General features: G+C 52.7%; 1 protein-coding gene across 1 annotated transcript in view; it reads left to right on the top strand.

Annotated features, from left to right (window-relative positions):
• The window catches only part of svp (COUP transcription factor 2), a 34364-nt gene extending 17474 nt beyond the window's left edge, over positions 1 to 16890 (top strand). Inside the window, exons 4-5 of the mRNA XM_029111572.1 lie at positions 16120 to 16353; positions 16853 to 16890. Coding sequence (XP_028967405.1) covers positions 16120 to 16353; positions 16853 to 16890 — 272 coding nt within the window. The remainder of the gene's footprint in view (positions 1 to 16119; positions 16354 to 16852) is intronic.
• Positions 16891 to 22527: the final 5637 nt, after the last annotated feature.

Genomic DNA, 22527 nt, shown 5'->3' with positions numbered 1-22527 from the left:
TCCCGTTCCGTGCCGTCGCTTGCTCTGACTCGCCCGCCCGCCCGCTCACTTACTGAACGCTCGCCGATCTGGTGCTACTTTCACTGAAAAGCGTAACGGCGGTGGCGGTGCCGCTGCGTCAATTACAGAAAGAAAGAATGAAGCGAGCGACCGCGCCCGCCGCTTTAACATAATGTGTTCTGTTGTCGTCGCTGTGGCTGGTGGCACTGGGCGGCGCGTGGGCGACCAAGGGCTCTAGTCAAGCATGACTTCCGCTGGCGCCGCCGTGGTTTTGCTCAACTAGGCGTTCGGAACGATAGAAACAATGTTTCGATTCGTCGCCGGCGCCGCGCCGCTTTCGTCGCCGCTACGGCCGACCCACCACTGATTATGGCTGACAAAGAATTCCCGAGCTCTGATGATATCGAACGGAGCGAAAAAAAAGTTGTTAAGCTACCGTGGTGCACCGACGGGAATCGCTCGCAGATTTTTGGCTTGAGTTCGGCGTTGGGCGGACGCTCTTCCCGACCTCCTTGGCTCTTAAGTTGAGTGTCCCGAGTCGCCTCTTTTCCATAATATTTATCTGAGTGAGATATATTTGTTTGAATTCCGTGATTAGGTGAGTTCGGAAGGAGCCGATAACTTTAGCGAAGCCTCCAGGAGCGAATTGAGCAACTTCGTGCCGTAGAGACGAAGAAACTTTGTTGGAATGATTTCTTCCTACTTTGGCTACGCAGGAAATTCAACGTCAAAACTTCATCATCATAAACAGCGGCATCATCATCACTTCGTCAGCGACGGCAGCATCAGCGGCGCGTTTGTGACGCTGCGCAAGCTACTAAGCTGTAGATCGCGTTAAGGTGTTTTGCCGCGACAGCTCCAACTGTCTGTGGCTTCTCGTTGACTCCTCTTTGACTTCGGTCCACGTTTCCTCGGTTTGGCTCCCGGCTGACTCACGTCGACGTCTACTTCGCGTCGGCATCGTTCCCCCACGTCTCCTGCTCAGAAATTTCTGAAGCACTGAAGTCAACGCCGCCACTGATGGAAATAACGTCGACGAACACAACGGAACGTCCATCCGTCCACGAAAGCTTGCGCCGTGGATGGCGACAATCCCGCGTTGTGATGTCGGAGACGTTGTTGTCGTCTTACGTTCGTTGCCGTCATCTCGCCGAGTCCCCAACTGTCTTAACGTACATTGGGCCGCCAAGCGTGAACGTCTTCTAGATGCCCCGTCCCCCTAGCCAGCTTCCTCCCTTCGCGCGAGCGAGCGAGCGACCGCCCGACCGACGGTCAGACCGCCTGAGTAACTGACTGACAGAGGGCTGTTCTTCTTCTAAGGAGACGACTATTCCGTCTACTGTTCAGGCTCAAGCATTGCCGAAATCTGTCTGCTCGGTTTTCTCGCTAAGTTGTTCGTCGTAATCATCGTCCCACCGCGCACGGTTGGTCGCATCAGCATCTTCAACGTTGTCGTCAGAGTCGGCGGAAGCCTCGGCTCCAAAACCTCATTCTCGTTTTGAACAGGGACAATCCGAATGGAAAAGAGTTCCGCATTACCAGCTGATTTCTCTCCGAGGGAACCCACTTCGGACCGGGAAACGGTGCTCCGACTCTCGACTCGTCAAAAAAAAAACGCGAACAAGTGTCGGAGTACGCCAGCTTGAAAGAGAAAGTGATGGCAACAAAATGATGCCCACGCCGTTGAAGATGTTGTCACGCCGCCGAGGTCAAGGTTGGAGGTGGTTCCGCGAGGGAGCGGGGCAAGTCAGGGCACAACGAGAGAGAGAGCGAGAGTTCACTCCTACGGGTTTGCGGAGCGTTCACAGAACGAACTGTGTGAGACCGCGACGACGTCGCTGACGGACGGACTGCGGCCGGCGATAGTAACTTCTTTTGACGTAGGGTTGGTTACTAACAATGGCCTCACAACCTCACTTACTGCATAGTGTCTGAAAGACCACCGCACAATTTGGTGTCGGTCGCCATCGCAGGACCCGCTCGCGACCCAGCAACCGGCCGTCCGTCCGACCGACCGCCCTCCCGCGCGAGCGAGCGGCCGACCAACCAAGCGACCGACCGAGAAAGAAGAGAGCACGAGAGTTGCAAGAGCAAGCAATATAGAGAAAAGCAAAAGAATGGAATGGAGCCTTATCGTGAGTCTGCAGCCTAAGAATGGCCTTAAGGGCGACGAAGCGCTTGCGAAACGGTACCCGCCCGTCCGCGGGCAGACCCGCTCACCCGCTGCCTGCCCTCTAGGTTACGGTTTATCAAAGGCCACCAGAACACGCCACTCGTCAAAAGCTCCCCGCGAGAGAACAAGCAGGCAACGAATGCACTTCCAGACCACTAACCTTTCCGCCACCTCGCTCTTTTCCCTTTTTCCCCCCACGTCGGTGTCACTCGCTCCATGGAGAGCTCCAACCTTCCCGCTCGTGTCGACCCTCAAGCGGTGACGATGCCGCGATTCGATTGTCCTCCGTTCACCGCTGCGACTCCACGACGAGCTTCGCCGCGGCGGGAAAGCGGGCTCGACGAGACCTTCTCGTCACGAATTCGGGGAGCGAACCGGGAGGAAAAACGGAAATTTCTAAGTGGTCTGTGTTCGAAGGCCGTGTCCGCTACCACTACAACCGCCTCCGCCGATGATGACGAACGGGGCGGTCGGTCGGTCTGCCGGCCGGCCGGGCGGCAATTATGCATCGTTAGCGGTCGTTAGGCAAACTCAAAGCCTCCTTCGTACTCGTTCACGCACTCCTATGGGATAATAGCGGTCTTAGTCGGTGCGCATACATCTGCTCGGTGTGGCGAGTTCCTCAGCGACACAACCTGTTCAAGAGATGTTAAACACGAGCCACTCAACGAGCCGTCTCTCTCACCCAGCTTTTCATCCGCTCCCTTCATCTCTGGTGAAAGTGAGCCCTTGAGGGACAAGCTCGAGGAGCCAACTCTCGACAAGGCGAGAACCTCGAGTGAAAAAAAACCGTTCCGACCCCCCTCCCCTCTCCAATCCCCCCTCGTACCGTGAGCTCACCCACCGGGTCACCCATTCTTCCTCCATGGCTTCTCGCTGTTGATTCTGCGACAGGAAAAATTTCCGGAAGTCGATGATTTACCCGAAGGCAGACTAGGGAATAGATCGATAGGAGCTGAGCCGAGAGTTTCGAGAGGAACGCTCGCGGTTCGCCTCCTCGTCTCGTATTCTCCAATGCTTGACCAGCAGGTTGGATACGCGCCTGCATAAGGCTCGAGCACTCCATCATCCGGGAACGCTCCATCATTGCGAGATATACGCGAGTCGTGTGGCCGGTAGGTAGGTCGGTCGTTCGGCCCACCCGCCAACCTATCCTGACCACCTCTGGTCACTAGCGGCTACTCGAAATCATTTTGCAGCCGAGCTACCTGCCCCGTGTCAGTCTGGGACGCATCATGGTCGACAGCGGCAACATCAGCTCCATCATCGCAATGTAGTGCCGAATCCACTCTTCACGCGAAGCCACTCAATGAGTGGAGACGGAAGGTGGCGCCCACGGTCGTCCGAGGGAAACTCTCGTCTCAGAGTGTAAAACAAAAGTCATTCGCGGCCGAGATGCGGACGCCGAAAGAAATGCGACGGCTTACTTCCATTTTTCTCCCGGGCACTTGAATCCGCTCCGCCATATGAGCTCGAGCTACGCGGGGTGCGGCTCGGAATTCGGGGAAATATCTTCAATTTTCCCCGATCCATGACAATAAAAGTGAAACCGCTCGTTCACAAGTCGGAGCGTAAGACAGACGCTCCGACCACCGCCACAGAACGTCGACTGACAAATGACACTTGACATCCCAATAATGAGTTGAAACGAAGGAATAAGTTCCTACTTAACTTCTGGCGAAAAATCCCCACGTGGGAGAACCGGGATTAGGGACGGCTCAGATTCCCAACCACCGATTTCCCACTCGAACGGTGCATCCTCCGAGCCCTAGCGCGAAGTGAGGCGTCATTTCTCATCGAGAGTTGTTTTTCCTGGAAACGTTTTGCAGCGAAACCGATGAGGCGGAGTCAATGACCGATACGTGTCTCGAAAGTCGCAATACGAGTCCACTCCCACGGAGCAGCGCTACTGAATGAACGTAACCCGCAACGCATTCAAATCGGGAGCCGCCGCTGCCGGGCGTGGTCAACACCCGATAACCACCTTCAGCGCTGCCGAAACGACGGCGGCGGCGGCGGCGACGACCACAGTGCTAGCCGAAACGATTATGATGACGATAATAATGCTCATTCGGCTTGTTGCAAGGTGGAGTCGTTGCGCGGGCCGTCCCATCTGATGGCCAACAAGAGCTGAAGCAGCCAACCGAGCGAAAGACAGAAGCGTCAGAATAGTCGAGCACTTAGCTTGCTCGAGCGCGGACGAAGCGGGAACGACAATTTCATTCACAAGTCTCAAATGTGTTTACCAAAACCGATGCGTCCCAGCGTGTACGGTAAATGAACTGAGAATTTATTTACCTCCGATTTTTATGTTGTTTCGGCTAGCGACGTTGCCGACTGCTCGTTCGAATGGCTCGCCAGTTATCAGAACGGTCGAATATGTTTTGCTTGCCTCTCGGAATTGGGGAATTTTCGACGCCGCGCCGGGTCACGAATTTTCGAATCAGCCGCTCTTTCGAGCAGCCAGAAAGAAGAACGGGGAAGCCTGCGGGACTGGCAACGAGACAAAACGTCGACTATTTAGCTTCGCAGCCGATCATCGTGTACACACCGTGTAGGCTTCGGTTCGATTTTTTTTTATTACGCTAGTTTTCAAACATGGTCGCGATGGGAACGAACTTCCGTGATAATGATGACGACTTCGACGTCGGCTTCGATGGCGGTACAAAACCGGTGTGACGGTGAGTGGAGGCTTCCCGACCGAGAATCGAATCAGACTTCGCAGACCGATCGGGGAAAAGCTCCACTCGGCTCCAGAGAGGAATCGGACAACGCAGAAGGCGAGCTCTCGCCTCGCCCAGGTGAGAGCTCGAGCTGTCGGCGCGTTATAGAATATACACATGGTGTTGGAGGTTTTTCCTCTTTTCTGCTCTGTTTTGCCTCTTCCCTCCGGCTGCGGGTGCATTACGCAACTCCGGCGTGTATGCGACCCGTCGAGAGGAACGTGCTCGGGGGTTCGGCTTATCGCGGTTGGCCTGCCGCAGTTCTTCCGACTGCCCTCCTGCTCGCTCTCGCCTCCTGACTGTACGCCTGCTTGACTGGCTGACTGGTTAGCCGCCCTCGTTTCTATCTGCCGGCTCGCTCGCCAGTCTGCGTGACGATCAGAGCTTTCCACCAACACGGACGGAGTCGAACAAGTCGAACAGCTAAAGTAGATTAGGCCTACCGAAGAGCGACCGTTGTGTTGCTCGCCTTCGAGCCGACGACGATTCATCATACAAAAGGAAGAACAACAGCCAGTGGACGACCTCTGTGTTGTTCCTGGCTCGCCCCGGACTCCTTGGGGGACGAGGGGAGGGGGGACGAGGGGAGGAGCCACAGTATGGAATTAGGACGGGGTTGAGTCCAGGATCCGCAGTTCATGGCTGCTCCGAGGAGCGAAGGACTCGAGACGACGTATCCGTCGCGGGTCGCTTGCGTTTACGTGGAGAAACTCCCGAAAGCAAAGTCTGAAGTTCGATCCCCGGAGCTCTTCCCCGCTCCCCCAGCGATCGGGAGCATTGGATTCCGATGTCCATATGAGTGGATAGTGATAAATAGGGGAAGAGTCACTAGGAAGCTTCGATCGGTTGACCTCGACCGAGAATTGGATACATCGTCCACAGGGGACAGATAGGAGGAGATCGTAGCGAACTCTAAACTACGGCGTGCGGTTGTAAGTGAAAAGAAAACTGGATGCACGCTCCAAGTTGCGGATCTGCTTTGTGCGAAGACGGTGCTTGTGTGCGTTGTCTGACTGATTTATGAACGCAGAGACGAACGCTGCAACAGCCCTTGCTATCGCGTTGGGTCAACCGAGATTACGAACAGAAGAAGACGCCTATGACGACGGTGGAGGAGACCCAGCCTACGTTTGGGGCTCGATGGAAAGCCGCCTCGCTTTGCGCCTCGAAGCTGAAGAGGGCAAGAATTCTCCATTCTGTCGGTCGATCTCGAGATGCGTCGGAAGTGACGCTCTCGACCGCGTGCAGCTTGCAATATTTCCTTCGCGATCTTTGGCATTGTCAACTCGAGTCGAGAAAAGATCAGAAATCGGTCAGAGGCGGAGATCGCAAGCACGAGGAAAAAACAACCATGGCGGAAGTTGTGGCCGATTCAGTGGCGGTCATCCAGCTGCCCACCCACCCCCGCGATTACTGGGTCAATCATCGGCGCGGCAAGTTCGCTCGCTCGCTCGTTCGTTTGCTCCGCTCGCCGCCGAAGCGATCGAGGCGACCGCCGAGTGTAAGGCCGGGCCGAGGTGATATTAGCAAATCTAATGTAGCCTTGGAATGACCGATCTAATAGATTTCCCATTCTCCCGATCTCAGTGGTCTCCCGCGCGCGACCGAGAGTAGGTCGGTATGTGGCAGATTTTTTCCTTAGACAAGTCGGCGGAATCGACGAGCAAAGAAAAGAGCCGGCTATGAATGAGCCGACGACACCGAACGAATGACTCACTGCAATAAGCTCAACATCGACTCGATCACCGAAGAGTCGACCACGATGAGGTTTGAGAACGCCGAGCGTTTAAGCGAACTGACGTTCGGAAAACGGACGGGCGGGTGTACGAGCGACCGACCGCTCGATTGACTGAGCCACCAATAATGACAAACCGCATTCGACAGAAACATCAACGGTCCTTGTTGTCGACGTCGACGCGATTCCGTTGTTGAATGCAGTCTTACCAAGACGAAGTTACTCGCGTTGCCGTCCAGAACTCCATGCGGATGACGACGACGACGACTCACTTGCTGCCGCTGACCGTGGTGACCACGGAGGAAGCGACGGCTTGGACTCGCGCTTACGTGACGCTGAACGGTATCATCATTTCTTAGCCTCTGACCCCGGTGCTGACGTTGTTGCTGCTGCTGCTGCCGCCACCGCTTGTCATTCGGTCTAAAAGAATTGAAACGCGTTCCACTTACGACCAAGTCCTCGAGCTCGACGCAATATTATGTGCAATAGGTCTCATTACCATAAGAGTAATTTCCTTCAATTTCCACCCTGGGAGGCGCCGCCGTCGATGCGGCTGCTCTGCAGAAACTCGAAGCTCGAGCTAGATCCTTTGGAGATAAAGGAATACATATCTCGCGGTTCGATCCCGTATCGATGTGTTCCGGCTCTGTGCACGAGCAAGAGGGAAATATACTCCTGTAGAAGAATGAAAACAGGAACAGTCGGGGATCGGCGGAGTTCACCGGTGTGAGAGGTTTCCAGCATGTGGGGAGCGGACAAGACATCGCTACGTCATCGAGTACTGGTTCCGAATAGCACTCCGTCCGCGAGGAGCTTCCTCGAGGTGTCTCGGTCCGACTTGGGTCCTGGGACCCGTCGCTCCCGGTAGCGATGCCGGTCGGCTGCTAAAGGCTCATCGACGCTGTCACTCCCGTTCATTTGTCAACCTCACCAAGCGGGAGGCATTGTGGTCGCTCTGTAAGCCATTGTCGCCGCCGTCAGAGAGAGATCTCCTATAGAAGTAGTTGCTGCTGCTGCTGCTACTGCTCTCCTGCGGTGGCGACGGCCAACCATCCGAACGACCGACCGACCGACCGACCATGAGGATGCCAGTTCTGAGCGAGCGGCCCTTAAAGATCCATTGCCATTTGTCTTGTGGTCGGCCGGTCGCTAGCTCGCTCGCACACTCCGAACTGGTCCAAAGCTGCTCGGCGCTACTGCAAAATTTGCAATTCTTCTTCAACAGTCGAGAGATCGACGGAGCTCCGCATCTATTTGGTCGGTCGCTCGCTCGAACGGCGACTGCCAGTCAAAGAGCCTCGCGGAGGAGCGCGCGAACGAGCGACGATTTCCTTCCGGATTTTGGATTCGGCGACAGGAGCAGCAGCAGCAGGCGTCGTCGATGGCAATGCTGGGTCGGATTCCACCACCGATTGAAAGCGTCGTCGTCTATTTCGTTTCTGTGCTCCGGTGGCAGCCACGGCGAGCTAGAGACGTTAGTAGACGCGTGCGATAAAAAGGTAACTTAGCACTGCTTGCTTGCCTGCCTCTCAGTTTTGGGGTCAGTCTCCCGTCGTGACCCCGCCGCCGCTGCCGCCGTCGTCGGGCTCTTCGGTACGCTATGCTACAAGCAGTCAGGCCGGCCGGCCGACCGGCAGGTAAGCAGCCAAACAGTCATTCGAATGAGCGAGCGAGTCCTCCGGAGTATCTGAACGCATCATCCCTTGCCACAGTCGCTGCGATACCGCAGACCAACCAATAAGTGCCGCTTTGTCAGTCGTCCGAGTGGAATCTTCGCCCGACGACGGTCGGATCAAGGGACAGATTGAGGGACCGAATGAGTGAGGACAACTAACTGACTCGACTGCGTAGCGCTCGGATAGCAAAAACTTAAAGCCTCAAACTTAATGGCCTCATTCGCGACCGTCGCTCGTCCGGGAGCTGCGCGGATTTTTAGACAATTTCAGCTTCTGCGACCACTTCTGTCTTTCCTACGTCATCTCCTGGCGAGTCGGGTCCCTTTTTCCACTGCGTTTCTCGTCGTCGTCGTCGTTGTTGTATTCGCTGCTGCTGCCGCCGCCGCCGCCATCGACGTTACTCCCATTTCATCAGGGCAGAAGATAGACACGTTGTTCACGTCAACGGCGACGACGACGACCACAACAATCTGACTGGTTCCTTACCACCGTGTATGACGGAAGAGAAGAATCAGCGTTCTTGTCGTCGCCGAACGACAACGTTGGCTTTCAATTTTTCTCTCCGTGAGCGTACGAGGAGCGGGACGGATCCCTCGGTGGTCCTGAACGCACGTATGGCAAACAACGTAATTCTGGCCAGTCGACAATTGCGTGGACTCTTCGTCGGCTCTTTCAGGATCTGATGCCTCCAGCTGCTGGGACAGTTGTTATAGGGTGTGTCTTCCACTATGACCGTATATCCATCTCGCCTATCGCGACCCGGCGCCGCTCTTGTCGGCGTTCCTGCCCTCACATCATTCTTGCTCCTCGGAGATCGGCTGGCTCCGGGAGGAGACGACCCGTGTCGCGGTTTTTCTTCTTCTCCTTCCATGGATTCCAAGTTGGCAAACGGAGCAGACAGAGGAACGGACCGACCGACCGATAGTCAGTCCGTCAGTCATTCGGTCGGTCGGTGAGCCGGCCGTCGTTCTCGGTCAGTTTGTCTCTCAGTCTGAGGCGGCAGTGCACTTGTGGAATCTCAAAGTTTCGTTGAGGGTGAGACGTGGGCAGGTTGCGCGGAATCACCTCAAAAACACCTCCACGCAGCTCCACGCAGCTCACACTCGAAGTCGACTGATAGCTGAGGCTCTGGCCTGGCCCTCGGAAGGTTTATCGCTTGACTCGAGTCGACTTAGATATGCAGCTTGACGCTCGCTTTATTGTTGCTCGGCATCTCTATCGAGGGTCGCCCCATCTCTGCTGGCTTCCTTAGATGGCTGGCCCAAGGCTTCATGATATGTTCAAGTGAGCAGAAAAATGGACTCGGAGACCTCACTGATGCACCCCGAGAGGGAGAGAGCGCGACCGAACGGACAACCCGACTCTGATATGTGTTTGATGGCTGCAACGGCGGCGACGACCGCGCGACAACGACGAGCATGGCGTTTGCCGCTTTCTCCAAATGACCATATCTCCTTTTTCTCCAACACTTCGGCTGCGACCAACAGAAGATGTGAGCATCAAAGTGGGCAAGGAGGGGGAGCAAGAAGTCCAAAGATCACCCAGAAGCTTTCATATTCTAAGCGAGCTCGGGGTGTGTTCAAAGATACGAACACATTTCTTGTTGGCGGGCCTTTTCCCGCAAGCTTTGCGGCGGATAGCTGCTGTCTGGCGCGGTGTCTCTCCGATTATTAATAACGTCTCTCGTCGTGGGCTCGCTCCCCCGCGCGTTCGTCCGACCGGCCGGCCCGCCGCCAGCCAGCCCGTCTCGACGACCCTTTCTGAAAGGAACACGCTCGCTGAAAAATCGCTCCACACACTTGACCCCCGCCCATCAGAAACAACCCTGGATGGGAACAACTTCCTAATGGATGAACTCATTGCCACGCTCGCAGTGCTACCGAATAGGCACGAATTATTACAGACGATCTTCCGGCTCTATAGGTAGTTTCTAACGTCACCCACTCCTGGAGCCCGAATCCGATGGAAATTTTGGCTCCGCGTCAGATTTGAGCTCTACGTCGGGTTTGAATTCCGCGTGGAATTTATGGCCATCTGGGAACGATCGATCGACCGATAGATCGTCAATTGATCGAGACAGTGCTTGTTTCCGCGCGTTTTTGCTTCAGTGAGCCCCAGCTCTTCGCGTACGCTAGTCCGCGGTCAGTTCATTAAGACTCTCACTCTGTCACTTCATTCGGTACAAGGCTGTCTTCGCAACGTCTCGCGTGCATGACCGCCCGCTTTTGCCTCAGTCCTGTTCGACTGGGCTGATGAGTGGTCAGCAGCGGTAACACCACGCAAGTAAGCTGCGGAGCCGCCACCGCCGGTGCTTGCAGCCGTCGTCGTGCTAAATACAATAACACAATAAACAATGCACACGCGTTTTTGTCCAATTAATTCTTGCTGGCAAATAATCCACCGGAGTTGCAGGCATGGGAAGCCTGTCAAATGCACTCATCCACGCACGTTCATATCGCGGCCGGGCCGTCGGCGTCGCGGACAAACGCTGTGCGAGAGATTTAGTCGCCGCGACACGAATTTTAGCCTTAAGGGACGTTCTGTCGTCAAATTAGCGCTCCATTTCCGTTGCTTATAAGCATCAAAAGTAGCGCAACAACAAACGGAAGTAACGCGGGGTTTCCGGTGACGAGACCCTGAGTGCGGCTCCGTGTGACCATGGGGTGGGGTGGAACGACAAAGATGGAGGATTCGTCGGATGTAGGATGAGTGCTCGCGGCTGTTTGCGGTCATCTCTCGAAAGCATGGCATGCTATTCGACACAACGACAGCATACGGGATCAATTCCCTGGAACGGTGCGGTTTTTCCCGAATGTATGTTTCATATTGGGGAAATTTTGCACCACGTTGGGAAATCTGGTGTTCAGAGAGTTGTGATGGCTCGGAGCAGCCATCGAGTTTGGTCAGATTCGCGATCGGCACTCCTTGCACGCATTCGGCTCCCTTTACCCTCGGATACATGCCTCGGGCAAAACGAATGAACGAACGAACGAACGAACGAACACGGCGGACAGAAAATCCGACAGACTCGTAGACCGACAACCAGAATGGAGTCACCACACATTGTTGTGGAATTTTTCGAGGCGAGCCGACAATCGGGGTGCTATGGCGTGGGTCACGACTTTTGCCGAGAATCTAACCAGCCAAGAAGGCAAGTCAGTCCTCCCGTCTGCCTCTGAGACGGACGGACGGCCAGCCGCAGTCTGCCGACCGCAGATATGGAGCCACTCGCTCACTGGGACCCGCAACAAAGCAAAGTAAGCAGAAAACGCACTTCTACCACTCCACGAAAATTCTTCGAGACGTTAGAGGAATCGAAGTCGCCTGAAAGCTCTCCAGAAAAATTGAAGATGAAAAAAAGTTCGGAGCCGATTTTGTGACTATAGGAATCCATGGAGGATTCTACTACTCAGCCCTCAAGTTTTCTGAAATGTTTGAGTCGAAGACTGGATCTGGCATAAAGTCAGAATGGTGATCCATGGTCTGGTCCTCCGTGAATCAGCTGAAGACGCCTCCTCGGTAGCCCCCTTGGTCCTCGCAGTCGCATGAGCGTACACCGTAGCGGTCTCGAGCTCAGAGGTCGAGTACGAATCGCGGTGGTGGATCGTCCAGGTAATTCCGTCGATGCACTGAATTTCGTCAATTCTCTCGCTGAGATCGAACACGATCTCGGAGACTGCTAAAGTTCTGTTCTCCCCCCCTCCCGCCTACCAGAAGCAGCGCTACCACCAACACGGATATCGCGGGGTCAAAATTGTTGCGAATCGACAATGGCGCGCCCGCTCGTCTGTGTGCTGAAAGTTGCAGCTCTAAAATAAAATTCGAACGTCTCGACAGTTTTTCCGCTTTTCTTCCTCGTGCTGGCCGCAGGTTTACTATCTTGTGGTGGAATTTATCTCCGAGCGAAGCGACAACGCGGATTCCGATGTCGGCTCGCTTAGTATCCACGACGAGTTCGCACCTTCACTTCACATCGAATTGAGAAAGCGTCCAGCTTCCAAACGAGCGGATTAGTTTCGCTTTCGCAAAGTTGGGAAAGATCCCTTCTGCGAATTTCAATTTTCGATACATGAATGATTTCGGTGATCATTCACAAATGCAGGAGCGAAAACTCTTCGACATTCGCTCACCTCCTCATGTGAGCCACTCCTCGGTGAGATCCTGCGATTTCTCCATTTCCGGCGGAAACTCCTCGCAAGGGGCGCCGCGTATGAATCCCGAGGCATACCGTGCGGTCAGAATGAGAGGAATTCGTCCAAAATTAATTCCCCTAATGAAAACGATTAGATTAACGATGAGACTTTCCTCGAGCATCTTGAATGCGCAAGCCAAAAAAACGCAGTACCCACGACGAGGAGTGGTTAATGTGCGTTGTTGTTGTTGTTGTCGTCGTCGCCGTCGTGGTTGTTGATGGTGCGGTGGTCGATGCTCGACGGTTGGCTCGATGTGTTATTGCAATTACCCTGCTGTTTTCCGGGGTCACAGGACGCGGGGGAGGTTTGTGCGATGTGGGTTAACAATCCAGCCACATTAACGAAGGGAACGGAGGGATAGACGGACGGACGGGCGGTCGAGCGAACGAACGAACAGAACGACGGGTGGACGAACGGTCGAACAAGCAATGCTCCGGCGTCGTGACACCACCAACATCGATCAACAGCATAGCATATCTAATCTACGTGATAATGAGTGAATATAAATTGCGGCCGTTTTTTTCTCTCCTCCTCGATAGACATCATTCCTCCTGATCGTCGTCGTCTTCGTCGCCGTCCTCGCTCTCATCGCCGTTATGTTCGTGCTTCATAGTGAACACGCTGGTACTTGATACGCGTCATCTGAACGCCTCCTGTGACTGGAAATCGATGAGCACACTTTCGATAGCGACCACCAGCAGCATCGTGAAGCTTTTCGATTCCTTGAGCAGGGAACTGTTGAGCCCGAGATCTCTGCTCGTCGAGTGGGCCAGAGTGCCGATGTTGCGACAAAATGCGACAGCAACGACCAGTGCTAACTCGATAACGATTCAGCGGTGGATGATGCATTTGGCCGAAATCGAGTCTCCGTCCACCTGTTCGTCGGAGAGCAGCGGGAATTTCCTTTTTAGCTTGTCAAGTGGATTCGGAGATGTGGGACAACTCAAATGAAAGGAAAACGCGGGAGTGGGGGCTCGTAGGCTCATAAGAAGAGCGATCAGGCTGGGTATCCTTGACGAAGCGAGCGAGCTTCGCACTTCACGACCTCTGATCAAAGGCTCCGTGATTGGTTTCGTGCGGTTTCATATGATCGCCCTCTGATTCGTTCGTCTGCGCGTCCTCACTACTCGACGATGAGGTGCCATCGCTCGCTAATGAACCAGTTCGCATAGCAAGTTTTTATATTGACACGAACGCGGTCGAGGAACGAGACTCTTACGCACACACACGAGACACACTAAGAAACAGTCGGATCCATATGCGACGATGTCGGCCGGCGACACCTCTCGAGTGTCTCGCGGTTCGAGCGCTTCCCGCGGTCGTTTTTTTCCCTCTCTCCGATATCTAAAGCAAATCTGGAATGATGAGATCCGAACCCCGATGTTGACTGACTTGGAGTCGAAGAGATAAAAAGGGACTATATTTGCACGTTGATCCATTTCATCCACAACTCCCAAAGGTTGAAGGGTACACAGCGAGAGATGAGCTACGAACCAACCTGCGAACTCATTAGGGAAGCCGGGACGCGGCTTTCGCGCCACAATCGAGCGGTTTGTCGGCTCCGCGTTGCCTATCTCGCGCTCTTCCCCTTGACAGCTTCTTCACTCGTCATCGTCGGCTCGACGCTTACCGTGGACGACTCCGTTCCTCCTCCACGGAGATGGTGTACGTCCCCACGTCATACTCGAGAGAACGAGCGTCCTCTCCCAAGAGACGTTGTCGTGGGCGGCATTCGAGGACATTATTCGGTTTCTCAGCTCATCCCGACTGTTCTCCATCCTCCCGTGCCTGTTCCTTCGAGCGAATCCCGTGATAGCCGGAAGTGAAGGTCGAATACGGAGGAATTCGTCAAACTCTCGGCGTAAGACAAACTGAGAGTAACGGCGCGCCGTCGCTGCGCCAACCCATGGGGACTCGGGAATGCTTTTGACAGGGCAGACTACAGATTTACCTGAGGGGATTACGGGACCGAAGCAGGAACAAAAAGAGTTCAGGCAGCTGATGGCAGGATATTTCCTCCAAGAACCCTTCAGCATTCACCGCGAACGCCTCGGGCGGATATATTTATTCGGGGAAAAGATGAAGTTTGAGGAGGAAGCTCGACCGAATCGAGTCTGATCCACAGACATGGCCTCGTACAATCGTTCGGAGCGTCCTTCGTATGTTTATCACGGTTCCAAGAGCAGCGACTTCCTGGGCGAAAAGTTTTTTCCAATCGGAACGTATGTAGGTAGAGGCTCTGCGAAATCGAGGGAAGAACCACCTATGGATTCGGCAAAAAAGACGACACTTCCCAGAGATGGAGAATCGAGACGTTCCGCATTGCAACGAAGCCGGTGTAACCGATGATGATGAAGATTATGATTATCCATCCATTTCTCGCTTATTCGCGTTTTACTCCAATCCTTCAACGAAGGGATGACTCCCGCAACGATATAGGCGCACACACACGCCAGAGCTAATGACGGATGGAACATAAGGCGATTAGATCTACGTCGTTTGGGAGAGAAAAAAAGAAGAGAAGAAAAACGTCGAAGAATGAGTATTCCGAAGTACTTTATGTAAAGGAGTGTCGGCGGCTTTGCTGAATGGAGGCCTTGGGCTTAACCGGCTCCTTCCGACGAGCCGCCAGCGACGGGAAGAAGCGCAAAAATACCAGTTCGGAAACACGACGCTCCTTCGCGCCTATCTAAATGCTATGTTTATGGATTCATTTCAAGTAGTTCACCTCTATCGGACTTGGCAGCTGATGTGGCTTCCAGCGCGACTCCAACGCCGCCTCTCCGCCGACAAATCATTTGAGAAGCGCTTTCCGAATGCTCGTTCTCTGAGATTGTGAGCAATTAAAATCAGATTGGCAACGCTTACCGACAGCGACCGAGCGACTCGCGGATGCTCGTACGACTACATATACGGTTTCTGATCGCGAGAGAGGGAAAGCTCACTCAGCTCGAATAGTTCGGAATCGACAAGGAGGAGGTGCAGGAGAACGGGAGGAGGAGACACGGGGTGCTCGAGGCCGCGATTTTCACTTCATCCGATTGCGGAAGACTATTTTCGCTGAGCATTGTGGCCGACACTTGGTGCCAGATGCCGTGTGACATCACCGACGGCAACGACAACTAAGCCAACAGGCCGTTTCGAGCAAATGCAAAACGGCGCTTAATCGAGCCAAGTCGCAATTATTACTAACGTTGGAATATCGTCGTCGGCGGCACTCTCAGCACTCGCTAGTCCGCCAACGGAGCCGACGCGGGAGCTAGTCGTAAGACACTAAAATCATCATTCTGACGATCCGTCGCAACTTCTCCCGACGAGACGCGCATCGCATTGTTTCGGCTTCGTCTTGACGACAAGGGCGACGATGCAGCAACACTTTTTCTTTCGTTTCATGAAAATGTTCCGCCTAGACTGCGGCATAGCTAGACGCCATTAGTCAACTGGATAACTTGGTCTTTGCTGCTCAGTTTGTTGTCGTCGTCATTGTTGTTGGTGTTGTTTTCGTCTTGGCAATCGCGTTCTAGCCGTATGAAGCATCCGGAGAATCAGCGTCCCCATCATCAGTTCATTGTTGAGAAATCAGCTCGTCCCTAACAGCGTTCATTTCTCTCCCTTGCAGATGCTTGCGGATTATCCGATGTCACGCAGGTGGAAAGTCTCCAGGAGAAAACCCAGTCTTCGCTTGAGGAATATTGTCGAGCGCAGTACCCTCAACAACCTTCGCGATTCGGCAAACTACTTCTTCGACTGCCATCGCTTCGCACCGTGAGCTCCCAGACGATAGAGCACCTGTTCTTTGTACGTCTTGTTGGAAAAACATCGATCGAGACTTTGATAAGGGACATGCTATTGGGTGAGTACCCAACAAGCAGCGGCATGCCTCTAGCTGGTGAGTTACAATGCCTTTGGTACCTCATTAAGTTTTCCCTCGCTGAAGCATTCCGATGCGAATGGATCCGTGAACACATCGGATCCATTTTCGGCCCCTCTCGGGGCAGCTACTCCCGGAAATCTTCCTTCGTTTATCTTCTATAATTTTGATTATTATCGTTACCTTCGTTCATTGCCGACTCATTGAGCTCGGTAGTGACTAGACGTCGTCGTCCCGTGCTGTCCTTCCTGACGCTCGTCTCCTTCTTTGCGACAATTTAAGTCTCTCGACTTCCCAGTCCAGCATGACTGGGGATGTCTTTTTTTTGTGGGATTTCTTTTCTTCGGACGTACCGAGGAGGACAACATGCTTCGATGATGTAGATCAGTTCGGGGTTCGCCCCTTGATCCTTAGCCTCGTAGAGAACGGCCTCTTCGTTGATGCGTTATTAATTCCTCCTCTTCTTTGTTTCGTTTTCCAGGGAACTCCTTCAACTGGCCCTACATGCAGATTCAGTGACCCTCATCGACTCAAGGTTTGGACCCGTGGAGCGCTCTGTTGAGTACCCTACCGTCACCGGTGGCCCCGCCAGCTTCGTCACCGCCATCGTCCCCAGCGTGTAGCAATTCGCAGGGAGCGTCTTCTCCCGCGCCTATTTGGCGTCCCGGCGTGACCGAATCCCCTCCGCCGCCTCTGTCAAGTCCGGAACGATCTGCAAAACGAATCAAGAAAGAAACAGAAGCGGCAACCATCATCTCGAGGGATTCTCCAAGCGGTGGTGCTATCACGCCGGTCAAGCAGGGTACCAACGGTAGCAGCAACAACAGCAGCAGCAGCAGCAACAACAACAGCTGCAGCAGCACTGGCAGCAACCACAACAACAATAATAACAATAGCACGACAGTCAGCAAGTGAAGTGCAGAACGGATCGACGAAATTCTCATCGCCACGACACGAGATCACTTCACAGAGACGACGTCAAACCTTGCCGGGGGTGCGCGCAGACCGAGACTCGAACTAGTCCGCTGGTTGGACAACAAGGAAACGTCCAAAAGCGATTTTTTCTCGATCCGCGCAACTCCCATTGAAGGCCATCGAATGAGGTCTGTAGCCCAGCCGAAGAACAAGGAGTGTTAAACGAACGAAGTAATCGGAACCACCTCAAGCGAGACTTAGAGAAAGGAATGAAACGGAATGGAGAGAAGAAGAACGAATAAAAGGGAAGGATTGAAGCCCGGAGTTAACCTTCGTTGCTCCGGATCGTCGACGTCCTTCTGAGGCTCACATATGAACCACCGACGAGGCTCGACCTCGCCGAAATCTCAAGGCGACAGATCCCATGTTTCTGTAGAATATCCCCCTCTTTGTCCCTTCTCTTCATGATATGGAAAGAAAATATTAATAATCATCATCATCATCGTACCACTGCTTCGTGGAGTCGGAGCACCGTGATATCTCTCAAGTATTAGTTCTACGTTTTATGAATTTGAGCTGGATGTGTTTTCACTGAAAGCTGCCGATCAGAAGATGGACGATGTGTGTACAGTGCAATAAACAGAAAAATATCTACTTGGCGTCTAGTGATGACAACACGATCGACATCACGTGCTTCAGGGCGAAACAGCCAATCATACGAGTCCCAACGAGACGCAAGTTAGAAGTGGGCGAGGGTCGGGGGCACGAGGTCCTCGAAGCCCGATATCTTCCCTCCCCCCAAATGCGTGCCAAAGCTAGAGCGAATGACCATTATCGAGAGTATCTGAGAGCTTATTGACGATCGCGGTGTTCTGCAACGCGTGGTCTTCTCGATTTGAGCGAACGGAGTCGAAAGGTAGAAAAAATATAGGAGACTAAGCAACCTCTCTCAGTTTGCGAGTCCTCAATGACGGCAACAATCTCGTAGGACACCGAATTATCGAGTTTACCCCTCACTGGTAAAGCCTGAATCGATGCCGGCGGACGAGAAGGGCTGCTTGTAAATATGTGTACTAATCTACAAATTCTCCACCATAATTCTTATTCTTGTGCTCCCAACCACCCCGAACGAAGAAAAATCTGCCACCTATCCGTAATGTATCAACTCTTTCCCAATTGGAATCGGAACATCAAAAAGAGGAATTCTGAGGATCCCGGGACACGGATTGATTGTCTGCCTACTCAACCCCGAGTCTTCTTCCGACGATCCGAATCTCAGTCTGATTCTGCGTGACCTTCTCGAATGCGAGCGCGGAGCTGTCATAAGGGCGAGGAAGTCTTATAATCATGAACCCACAAGGACGGGAGCGTAGAACGGTCTCCATCGTGTAAGATATGAACAATCTCGTGAGATCGAAGATATTGATTGTAATGAGTTTTTAAACACCTACGGCTGCGGACGATAAACGTCAAAGTTGGCCAGTGGTCATGCTGAGTGTTCCGCCGAGTGAGAAATCCAATCAAAATTTCCAAGTTTCCGCCTTGAGTAATCTCCGATCCCGGCCGAATCAATTCCTTTGATGCGTATTTGTCTGCGTCACGCTCAGGAGACTTGATACCAGTCCTACCACTCGGGAACGCCGCTCAGTATACTGACTTTGATCGGCCGTTCGAGTATTTGGGGAGGAATACCAAAACGATCATTGTTGCTACCATCGCTGTTAGTACAATATCCACTGATTCTACTGTAATCATGATAACTATCACCTGTCGCTCTTACTTCTGCTCTTACTACCACTACTGTGACAAATTTCGAAAGCCCTCCGACTCGGACTTGCCCAACTGTATGCCGGCCGAAATTACCACTTGCCGACCGCGAGAACGCATGGAATCAAACAAATGCGAGCGGAGGAGCGAACGAGAGGAAGACTTCAGAAGTGGAGAAAAATATTCGGGACTCAGCAGACTGATACGACGGTGAGAGTATACTTGGGACGACACCGAATACGAGAAATGATCTATGAATATATATTCCCTAGGATTCTAATTAAGCTGGTAGAGAAATCAAATCAAGGCATATCGGCGGCGATCGACTCGAAAATCGCCGCACAATCACTACGAGAAACTAAGTAATATAAGTTTGTGCTACAGTGTCATTGAAACGGACTTTGCCAACCGAAGATTTATTTTTCCCCTCGCTATTTATTCGATCCCATGAAACTGGAACTGACCATACACTCACACACATCATCAAGAACCGTTTTTGCACGCCGATTCCGGACGCGCAAAACTGGCTGATCTCGAAGTCTTTCCCACATGGAGCACGGATCCATTGGTCGACTTCCAAATGAACTCCCGCTGTCATCGCCCAAATACTCTCATATATTCACTCGCAGTACCATTTATATATGCGACGATCACTATCGTTTCATTATGAGTGTGACTCCTCCATCATTACTGCTGTCATCTTGTTGGACTCGTTGTTCGGAGCTGTTCGCTTGAATGATCGCCCATGAATAATCTTCCGTTGGCAAAGTACAGTCTCTGATCCACCTTCGATCCACTCAGCGATCCGAGATCTTGAATTCGCGATTTGGGATTTCATCTGATCGGAATGAAGCAGCGCTAAGCAATGCATCGATTGCCCGATCGACAGAACGATCAATTGTCGCATAATCTAAAGTTGACTTGCTCACATGGTGGATTTTGGACATCCGTGTGTATCATATATCGCCGGTCAGGTGGTGGAAGTGAGCCTGCGCGTCTCAAGACCCCTTGGATCAGGGACACACCATCTTTACTAGTTGTGGAGGGGCGACGAAGATTTCCGTTCGAATCGCAGTTGCTTTGAATTGGTTCCTTCTTTCGGATTTAATTTCTCTGTCATTCATCCTTCATCAATATTCCTTGTTCTCGATCTGCCTCCTTCAATAGAGAATGATGACGATGGTTTTGATGATAACAATGATCATGAAGTCAATATGAGAATGACCACGAGGATGATTAAACCCATGAATATGATGATCGTGAATCGTGATGCTGATGATGATGATGATAATAATAATATTAATAATGATGATGATGATGATGAAAATGAGGATAAGAATTATGAAGACGTCCATGACGATCATGTACCGATGATGGACTTCAAGATCAGAAAATAGCGTCTGCCACCTCCTGTAGTTGTTATATTTGATTGTGTTTTTCTAAGAACAACATTTCGGAATGATCCAATAAACTTCTGTCTGAGTGTCACCAAAATTCTGCTCGTCTTCTCTCTCCCATCCGGGGTTCAAGCTGCCACGAGAGGAATTCAAGGATGCCAGACACAATCTATTGATTTGTGGTAATTACGATAGGAATGCATTTCCGAGCTCTGGCTTGCAATGCGCTATCAAGTGTCATTGATATATGTATCTGGCCGATCAGCTAGAAAGTCATCGGATCGGATCTGAACCGACAGGAAAGGCACAGCTTCTCCTGCACTCGATCGACCCAGCGGTCGGGTGATTCCAGCATGAATCTCCCATTCGGATCTATGAGTAGCAGGAGTATCGCGGTGCCATCATCTCAGTCTCCTGCGGAACTTGTCGTCGCGGTCCTACACTGTGCATTGGTTTGCGGTATTCTGGCGCGTATTTGAGGTGAACGTTGCAGACGATCCGTGAGCGGTTCTCATCCAGGAGTCGCTCTTGATCATAACAGGGTGGATAGCCTCGCACATTTCAGGGTTGATTCGGCCGAAGAATGAATAGCTGGTACATATATCTTGGGTTTGTACTCGCGCAGCTCACTCGTGATGCAAGCCCTGTGACACCCCTTCGAGGCAGAAACCCGCTCGGGTTTGATCAGTTACAAATGTACCCCGTGTTCCTGACCTAGCGACAGAACTCTCATTCGGAGCTCGCTCGACCAGCTGCGTGACACAAGAGGTTGAGCGATTTTGCCACGCGGTAGGGAGAGGCAGCGACCGAGAGAGTGACACCCGCTGTCGCTCCTTTGCAATAGTCGACTATCGTTTTCGCCTGCCCTTCAGATTTCAGAGTCCGGTATGGGAAAAAGCCGCGAGTGAATAGTATCTTGCGACAAGTGTCACTGTTTAGAATGAAGACCTGTCATGCTTCTTACGAGCTTGCGCATAAAATACCATCTCATAACCATTCATGTATCCTCCTAGTCTTGACATCCATCGCTCGCGGGTTCCGAATTCTGCGATCAAAAGGCGTTTGAGACAATTATTTGACGGCTGAGAGATCGCGAGCTCGTATGGATCCGCAGGAAAATACGGCTCTTTGAAAACGGAGCGGCCCAACACACTGCGGCCGCGGAGACCCCTGCTTGATCTGGCCGTTTGAGGGATCATTCAAAATCAACAGAGCCCGAAATTTCGAACACGTGAGGGTGATTTTTCAAATGGCAACCACAAACGAGCGGGAAGAAAAAATAAAGCAGCCCGCCAGCTCCATGCACGAGGCTGATTTGCACTCCTCGCAGCCGCGGGTGTCGCGTCGGGTTTCAACATTGTACAAAACACATTTGTTTGAGAATATGAACTGACCCTCTTCAACAAATTCGTTGCCGAGCTCAGTTTCGAGTGCAAGAGGGGAACACGCTCCGCCGGAGGAGGGAAACGATTTTGACTTTGAGGGACCATCAAACTCTGCGGCATCTTCGACCGAGACCCTTTCCGAGCTCAAACCCGGCGCCGATCGGCCAAACCTGACGAAAAGGCTCCCGCGACGCGAGACAGGAAACGGAAGGTGGAAGAACTCGATCAGATGGGTGAATAAAGAAGAAATCGCTCCGTGAAGATTTAGAGTATATAATAAATAATAAATATTGTCATCCCGAGCTGTTAGCATGATTTTTTCGGAAAGAGGAAGAGCATGAAGAAGAGGTGAGCCTGTATTAATAACCAATGAAGAAGCGGTCAGCCAGCTCTCTCTCGAGTAAAGTCGAGGGTGAATACATTAATACATTACAAGCTGAACTTCGACGACAACGACCTGGAGCACACAAAGGAAGCCGATGATGATGGCGATGTTGACGATGCTCCTCTAGTTTGCTTGAGCTCTGATCCGCCAGGCTGGATGACTCGCTTGGCAGCAAGCTATGGATGTCACTCGCCGACTCATTCGCTGAAGAATGTCCGCCGCAAAGCGACGGAGGACGAACCCTCGGCAGTGGCGGATCCGAGGGGGGGGGCCAGGGGGCCATGGCCCCCCCCCAAGAATCTTCGAT

Source organism: Galendromus occidentalis, unplaced genomic scaffold (genome assembly GCF_000255335.2).
Source record: "Galendromus occidentalis unplaced genomic scaffold, Mocc_1.1 scf7180000077450, whole genome shotgun sequence".
Lineage (NCBI taxonomy): Eukaryota > Metazoa > Arthropoda > Arachnida > Mesostigmata > Phytoseiidae > Galendromus > Galendromus occidentalis.
The sequence above is the reverse complement of the archived record's forward strand: the minus strand, read 5'-3'. Positions and strand labels throughout refer to the sequence as shown.